Below are 8,898 nucleotides of genomic sequence, written 5' to 3' on the forward strand. Positions count from 1 at the left end.
GTGGGAGCTCCAGAGATATGCAGGGAGGTCAAAGAGAAAAAAAAATAACCGGAAAGATTGAGCAATATTATTTTGTCATCAGCAGATTCGAAGAACTCTTTCTTCCAACTGCTCTTATTACACATTCCTGTGTTTTGATGCTGGTTTCTAGTTTTCATCTGCTCTCTGGATCTGCAGGGGGTGCCTGGGGAAAAGACTGGCTCTTGGAGTCACCTTTCTCCACCAGCCTTTGCCTCACCTGCCCTGGGTCAAGGGAGAGAGGCACCTGGCCCTGCCAGCTCCCCCCGCAGACTGGCTCCACCAGGCTCGGCGAGGCTGTGGGCGTCTGGCCCAGGCATGGCCTCTGCAGCACCAGCTCGCCAGGCCCTACACGCAATCCTTCAGACTTCTGGTGTCCTCACACCAGAGGTTGGGTTGACAAAGCTTGCCCCTTCAGAGCAGTCTTACTTTAGAGAACTTGTCAAAGGAAAAAAAAGATAGATTTTTTTTTTTTTTTTTACTTTAGTTTGAAAAGTTTTTTCAAAAATAGAAAAGTTGGTTTCTTTCTTTTTCCATTCCTGGGTGAGATGTCCCTTCGTTGCTGGGAGCCAGGGTCTCCACTTGTCCACTTGCCCTTTTTATTTATTTAGGTCTTTTTTTTTTTTTTTTTTTTTTCCCTTTTTAGGGCCACTCCCACAGCTTATGGAGTTTCCCAGGCGAGGGGTCAAATCGGAGCTACAGAGGCCAGCCTACGCCAGAGTCACAGCAACACTGGAACTGAGCTGCATCTGCAACCTACACCACAGCTCAAGGCAATGCCGGATCCTTCACCCACTGAGCAAGGCCAGGGATGGAACCCGCAACCTCATGGTTCCTAGTCGGATTCGTTAACTACTGAGCCACGATGGGAACTCCCCCGCTTGCCCTTTTTAAAGGGCTGGAGAAAACCCCTGAACATGTGGAATCCTAATGCCGGGCAGCCAAAGCCAAATCCTTACCCGCCTAATGTCAGATACCCTGGAGGTTGCAATCCTGCCCATCCACTACCTGTCAACCCTCCCTTTGCTCCAGGCCCCTTTCCCACTCCCCCAGGAGTGCCCCAGGGGAATCCAGCTTTTCCCCCTGGCAGGCCTTGTTATCCTGCGCCACAGCCCAGGGCATCCAAGATGCCAGCCCTCAGGTCCCTACCCACCACCTTCCCCTGGCATGCCACCTGTGAATCCATTGGCTCCTGGCATGGTGGGACCAGGCATGGTGATGGACAAGATGAAGAAGAAAATGAAGAAAGCTCATAAAAAGAAGCGCAAGCACCACAAGCATGGCAAGCATTCCTCCTCCTCTTCCAGCAGTGACTCTGACTGAATACAGGGCCTGGACCCTTCCCTCGAGTCTCTCCAGTTCTGCTCTCCCATCAAGCTTCAGATGCCATCTTGTCCTGGGGGAAATTAGCCCTCATGTCCTCCCCTTCCACCCCCACAATCTGGGCCGCGCTCTGCTGTTCAGCCCTCACTGGCTAGAGAAAATGGGGAAAGAATTGCTATGAGCTAGTTTGGGTAGAACTTTTAGCTGACGAGTTTTGCAGGAGAACTATTTTTTGAAGATGGTGAGATCTTTGGGCTAAATGCGGAAGACAAGTCTAAGATCTGAAAAATGTGATTCTTTGCTGTTCCTTTGTAATACTTATGATGGGGGAGATGCTGTGAAACTTTAACTATGGGGGAAAAAAACCCAAAACCTGTACCTTCCTTGTGATTGTGGCATACTTGGGTGATTTAGCGGCAAATAAACATTTCCCAGCAAGCAAAAAAAAAGAAAAGAAAAGAAAAGAAAAGAAAGAAAGAAAAAAGAAAAGTTGGAGTTTCCTGGTGGCTTAGCAGGTTAAGGATCTGCTGTTGTCATTGCTGTGGCTCAGGCTGCTGCTCTGGTGCAGGTTTGATCCCTGGCCCTGGAATTTCCATGTGCCGTGTTGGGGGCAGGCAAAGAAAGAAAGAACGAAAGAGGGAGAAAGGACAGAAGGAAGGACGGGAGGAAGGAAGAAAGAAAAGTTCAAGGAGTTCCCATTGTGGCTCAAAAAAAAAAAAAAAAAAATTCATTTGGAAAAGCAGAGGACCAAGAAGAAACAAGACAATTCCGGAAAAGAATAAGCGCCTAACAGATACCAAGACTTATTTGAAAGCAATAGTAATGAAAACAGTATGGTACTGGTGCCGGACTAGACAGTGAGATCAATAGAACAGAGTGCCCAGAAACAGATCCAAGCCTATGTGGGAATTTAATTGATGATGGCAGAGGCATCACCACCCAGCGAGACAGAATAGACAGGTCAATGAACAGTCACACCAAGTGACTTTTCATATGAGCCATCTTCATACCCTCCACAAATACAGATGGATTTAGACCTAAACGTGAAAAACAAAACTTGGTTAAAATAATTAGAAGAAAATGTAGGACATCTCAGGGTAGGGAAGTTTTTATTTATTTATGTATGTATTTATTTATTTATTTGCTTTTTAGGGCTGCACCTGTGATATAGGGAGGTTCCCAGCCTAGGGGTTGAATCGGAGCTACAGCTGCTGGCCTACGTCACAGCCACAGCAATGCAGGATCTGAGACGAGTCTGCCACCTACACCACAGCTCACGGCAACACCGGATCCTTAACCCACTGAGGGCGGCCAGGGATTGAACTTGCATCCTCATGGATGCTAGTTAGATTTGTTTCCACTGAGCCACGATGGCAACTCTGGAAGTTTTTTAGATGAGAGACACAACTCACAAAGATTGATTGATTTTACTCCATTACAAAAAAAAAGGAAAAGAAAAGAAAAAAGAAAAAGAAAGCTTTCTTCTATGAAAATAGCATTATAGGAGTTCCTGTTGTGGCTCAGTGGTTAACAACTCTGACTAGCATCCATGAGAACATGGGTTCAATCCCTGGCCTCGCTCAGTGGGTTAAGGATCCAGCGTTGTCTGAGTTGTGGTGTAGGTCGCAGACGTGGCTGGGATCACGTGTTGCTGTGGCTGTGGTGCAGGCTGGACTGCTAGCCTGGGAACCTCCATATGCTGAAGTTGCAGCCCTAAAAAGACAAAAAAGGGAAAAGAAAATGGTATTATACACTGAGTAAAAAGACAAGTGGAAATCCCCAGTAGCCTAGCGGTTAAGGATCCAGCATTGTCACTGCTGTGGCTTGGGCTGGATTACTGGCCTAGGAACTTTTGTATGCCACGGACATAGCCAAAAAAAAAAAAAAAAGATAAGCACTAACCTGGGTGACAATATTGTTGGCAGCACATAAAACAGATAAAAGGTTAGTATCCAGGATGTATAAAGACCTTCTACAAATCAATGAAGCAAGCACAGAACTTCTTTTTTAATTCTTTTCATTTTTTTGTTTGTTTGTTTTGTTTTTTAGGGCCGCACCCGCGGCATATGGAGGTTCCCAGGCTAGGGGTGTAGTCAGAGCTACAGATACCGGCCTTCAGTACAGCCATGGCAACACCAGATCCTTAAGCCACAATGCCAGGCCAGGGATTGAACCCACAGCCTCATGGTTCCTAGTCGGATTCGTTTCCACTGCACAATGGAAACTCCAAGCACAGAACTTTTGAGTGCCACCTCAAATAGCATCCTTTCCTTTCTTTCTTCCTAAGAGAAGCCTGATTCAGGAATCAGGGGTCTAGGCTTTGGGCGAGGCTGGACCTTCCCCAGTGTACAGTGATTGGTCTAAATACAGGATGATAGTACAATTCTTCTGGTCAGTGATTGGTTTAGCAGGATGATAATACACTTCTTCTGGTCAGTGATTGGCTTAGCTGTGGCCATGTATCCAGTCCTGTCCACTGAGACCAGAAGGGAGATCTCCTACAGGCCTCTAGGAAAAAGACACTGAGAGAAAGGCATCTACTTTCTTCTTCTTCTTTTTTTAATTACTCAGTGAATTTATTACATTTATAGTTGTACAATGATCATCACAATCCAATTTTATAGGATTTCCATCCCACACCCCCAGTGCATCCCCCCCACCCCCCGAGCTGTGTCCTTTGGAAACCATAAGTTTTTCGAAGTCTGTGAGTGAGTATCTGTTCTGCAAAGAAATTCATCCTGTCCTTTTTTCAGATTGCACATGTCCGCAATTGCATTTGATGTTGGTGTCTCATTGTCTGACTGACTTTGCGTGATCATTTCTAGGTCCATCCATGTCGCTAAAAATGCCGGTGTTTCGTTCCTTTTAAGCATCTGCTTCCTTCTGCCTCCAGACATTGTTGTCGGCATGAGATACCTGGAGCCGAGGCAGCCATCTAGGACCATGAGGTGGCCAGTCTAGGTGGCAAACCAACATGATGAGGAGGAGAAAGATGGAAAGAACCTCTTCTTGGTATCATAACTAAGATGCACCCACCCTAGGACTCCTTGTTATATGAGATAATACAATTCCTTTTTTTTTTTTTTTTTTTGGTCTTTTCTAGAGCCACTCCCATGGCACATGGAGGTTCCCAGGCCACAGGTCGAATCAGAGCTGCAGCTGCCAGCTTACACCACAGCCACGGCAACGCTGTATCCTTAACCCACTGAGCGAGGCCAGGGATCGAATCCGCCACCTTCTGGTTCCTCGTTGGAATCGTTAACCACTGAGCCACGACGGGAACTCCACGATAATACAATTCCTTTTTGCTTAAACTAACACTTCTAGTTGGGCTTTCTGTAACTTGTATCAACAGCTGTACTGGATAGCGAAGGGCGTGGACATAAGTAATTTGTCTTGAAGAAACCCAGATGGCCAGGGAGCATGATAAGACACTCGACCTCAGAGGCAGGGAATGCAGATTCAAATGAGATACCGCTTCACGCCCATCAGATTGGCAAAAAATAAAAAGTCTAACAAGAGCAGATGTTGGCAAGGATGTGGTCAGACAGGACATCTTGTACAAACGCTGGTGGCAAGAGCATGAAATAGTTCAGTGGCTGTAGAGCGCAGCTCAGCATCACTAGTCTAGGTGACAGTATGCCTGCAACCCTGGCTTCCGGCTCCGAGGTGCACACTCCAGCAGCGGGTTCAGACAAGCACGGGGTATTCATCACGGTCCTGCTTACAACAGCAAAAAGCAGAAACAACTCAAAGGCCTGTCACTAGAGGAACTGATAAATAAGTTGTGGCTTATTCACGTAATGAAATAGTACCTAGAAGTTAAAAATAAGTGAACCAAAGCCACACGGATCAATGTGTCTCCATTGTGAAAAACACGATCGAGCAAAAAAAGACACAAAATGATACACACAGTATGATGGTCATTATACTGTGTGTGTGTGTGTGTGTGTGTGTGTGTGTGTGTGTGTGTGTGTGTGTGTGTGTGTGTGTGTGTGTGTGTTTAGGGCCACACCCTCGGCACATGGAGGTTCCCAGGCTAGGGGTTCAATCGGAAATGTAGCTGCTGGCCTCCGCCACAGCCACGCCAGATCTGAGCCATGTCTGTGACCTACACCACAGCTCACGGCAATGCCAGATCTTTAACCCACTGAACAAGGCCAGGGCTCGAACCTGCATCTTCATGGTTACTAGTCAGATTTGTTTCTGCCGAGCCACAATGGGAACTCCCACTACAGGTTTTAATAGCACAGAAAGCATTACTATATGCTGCATTATGAATGCCTAAATGTGTGGGGAAATATGAAATTATGGGCTACACTTAAAAGGGAAGGAAAGTCTATGTTACAACCAAGATGAATCTTGAGGACATTGTGCTGTTTGCAAAAGCTAGTCACAAAATGACAAATGCGGTATGATTCTATTTATATGATATACCTAGAGCAGTCAAATTCAGGGAGACAGGAAGTAGAATGGTGCTTGCCAGGGGCTGGGGAACGGGGCGTGGAGAACCGTTTAGTGGGTAGAGAATTTCAGTTTGGGAAGATGAAAAATTTTTTGTCTTTTCTAGGGCCACACCCATGGCACAGGGAGGTTCCCAGGCTAGGGGTTGAATTGGAGCCGTAGCCGCCGGCCTACGCCACAGCCACAGCCATGCCAGATCCAAGCTTCGTCTTGCAACCTTTACCACAGCTCACGGCAACCGCGGGTCCTCAACCCACAGAGCAAGGCCAGGGATCGAACCCGCAACCTCATGGTTCCTAGTCAGATTCGTTAACCACTGTGCCACGACGGGAACTCCTAAAATAGTGAATTTTATATTATGTATCTTTGACAATTAAAAGTGGTCATTTATACTTTGTTGTACAGCAGGAGTTATCACAACATTGTAAATCACCTGTACTTCAATAAAACTTGAAAAAATGAAAAAGAAATGGTTTTTTAGAAGTTCCCTGGTAGCTCAGCAGGTTAAGGATCTAGTGTTTTCACTGCTGTAGCTTAGATGGCTACTGTGGTGAGGATTCGATCCTGGGCCCTGGAGCTTCCACATGCCTTAGGCATGACCAAAAAATAAAAATAAATAAAAATTGAAGTGGTAATTTAAAGATTATGGGCTATTGAGAGTTCCTGCTGTGGTGCGGTGGAACCGAATCTGACTAGTATCCATGAGGTTGCAGGTTCGAAACCTGGCCTTGCTCAGTGGGCTAAGGATCTAGAGTTGCTGTGAGCTGTGGTGTAGGTCATAGACACGGCTTGGATCCTGTGTGGCTGTGGCGTAAGCCAGCACCGGTAGCTCTGAATCGACCCCTAGCCCGAAAACTTTCATATGCTGTGGGTGCGAACCCCTCCCCCCCAAAAAAAATACTGGCTGTCAAGGACGCATTGCAAAGTTATAAGAAGGAGTGGGGTGGGTAATGGAACTAGGGAGAAAGAGAAAGGGGCCTCAGCTCAAACTCTCCTATTCTGGAGTTCGCATCGTGGCTCAATGGTTAACAAACCCAACTAGTATCCAGGAGGAAGCAGGTTCTATCCCTGGCCTTACTCAGTGGGTTAAGGATCTAGAGTTGCTGTGAACTGTGGTGTAGGCCAGCAGCTACAGCTCCGATTTGACCCCTAGCCTAGGTTCCACAGGTGCAGCCTTAAAAAGACACAAACAAACCAAAAAACCTCTCATGTTCTGTTTCTTTTACATGAAAGAACCAGAAACAAAAATGATAAATGATATAAATATAATTTATATTTATAAATATATAAATATAAATTCTATTTGTTATAAGATTTCCTGAACTTTAATTTTTTTTTTTTTCTTTTTAGGGCCAAATCTGCAGCATGTGGAAGTTCCCAGGCTAGGGGTCAAGTTGGAGCTGCAGCTGCTGGCCTTACACCACAGCCACAGCTGCAGCCACCCCAGATCTGAGCCATATCTGTGACCTACCCTGAAGCTCATGGCAAAGCCAGATCCTTAAGCCTTGGAGTGAGGCCAGGGATCAAACCCACATCTTCATGGATACTAGTTGGGTTCTTAATCTGCTGAGCCACAAGAAGAAACCCCCCATATGATTTTTTTTATTTTTGCTTTTTAGGGCCATACCTGAGGCATATGGAAATTCCCAGGTTAGGGGGTTGAATCGGAGCCACAGCTGCTGGCCTACACCACAGCCACAGCAATGCGGGATCCGAACCGAGTCTACAACCTACATCACAGCTCATGGCAACGCTGGATTCTTAACCAGTTTTGTCTTACTCTGAAAAATTCTGTTGGAATATTTAGTGGACTTGCATTGAATCAATAGATTTTTATGGACAGACTTGACTTTGTGATATTGAGGCGTCTCATCCCTAAACTTAATACACCTCTCCATCTCGAAATTTATTCCTTTTATAGCTTATAATTTTTATAGTTTTATAGGCTACAGTTTTTCTTCTTTTTCTCCTTCATCTTCTTTTTCTTTTTTGGCTGCCCTGCTACACATGGAGTTCCTGGGCTAGAGATCAGGTCTGAGCCGTAGCTTTGATCTACACCACAGCTGCAGCAACGCTGAACACTTTAACCCACCGTGCTGGGCCAGGGATCAAACCTGTGTCCTGGAGCTTCAGAGATACCGAAGATCCCCTTGAGCTAAAGCAGGAACGCCTAATTTTTCTTCACAGATATCTTTAAATATATTTTCTAAGCCTTTGGGGGGGGGGTTCTGTACAATATTAATTTTACTGTGATGATTTATTTTTAAAAAGATGTAACAGGAAGTTCCCTTGTGGCGCAGCGTGGTAAGCACCTGGGGTTGCTGCAGCTGTGGTGCAGGTGGTAACTGTAGCTTATGTTCAAGCCCTGGCCTAGGAACATCCACATGCCACAGATGCAGCCAGAAAAAATTAAAAAAGATATTATAGTTTCTTATAAATTATTGCTTATATATAAAAACACCATTGAATTTTGTATTTTATTTGTATTTGGATGCTAACCTTTGCAGGTATCTGACAACATACCTGTGGAATCTCTTGGGTTTTCTGTATAGATAATCATACCGTCTGCCAAAAAAAAACAAACAAACAAAAAAAAAAGGTTTTTTTGTTTTGTTTTGAATTTCCCAATCGTCTAGCACTGAATGGTGGCTTCTAAATCTGACTTCTTTCAGTTCTCAGGCTGCGCCCGTGGGCTGGCCCTGGGCAGCTATTGCCTTGCACTATCATTTATAAATAAATAAAAGCCCCCTTACTTTCTCCAGAGCTTTACAGTTTACAAAGCACTTTCACTTCCATTATCTCATCGATTCTTAAGACTGCCCCCGCGTTACAGACAGGGAGTGTCTGGGTAGCAAGAGCTCTGAGCTTCAAGTCCAGCGATCTGGCTGGGCAGTATACTGGGCTGTGAGACTTCAGTCGGTCTCTCTCCTTCCGTGTCTCCTCAATGCTAAAAAGTTTGGCCAGGGATGGTCTCTGGCATTCGCAGACTCATAACTGATAGCTTTAGGTGGTCACGAGGCTCAAGGAACCCCTTTGAGGATTAAAGGTCACCGATAAAACGGGGGGAGGATTTTGGGTACACTTAGGTCCTCA

The 8,898-nt window shown here is 45.5% G+C and overlaps 1 protein-coding gene across 1 annotated transcript; it reads left to right on the forward strand.

Annotated features, from left to right (window-relative positions):
* The first annotated feature begins 683 nt into the window (after positions 1 to 683).
* LOC106505441 (proline-rich protein 13-like) lies at positions 684 to 1,830 on the forward strand. Its single transcript, XM_084983007.1, is given in 2 exon segments — positions 684 to 1,130; positions 1,132 to 1,830. Coding segments are annotated over 2 exon segments (405 nt in total). The 5' UTR covers positions 684 to 935; the 3' UTR covers positions 1,342 to 1,830.
* The last annotated feature ends 7,068 nt before the right edge of the window (positions 1,831 to 8,898 follow it).

This window comes from Sus scrofa, chromosome 12, assembly GCF_054392235.1.
Source record: "Sus scrofa isolate SSC_HxYL_T2T_F1_AM1 chromosome 12, Sscrofa_HxYL_maternal_Yorkshire_Landrace_v2.0, whole genome shotgun sequence".
Lineage (NCBI taxonomy): Eukaryota > Metazoa > Chordata > Mammalia > Artiodactyla > Suidae > Sus > Sus scrofa.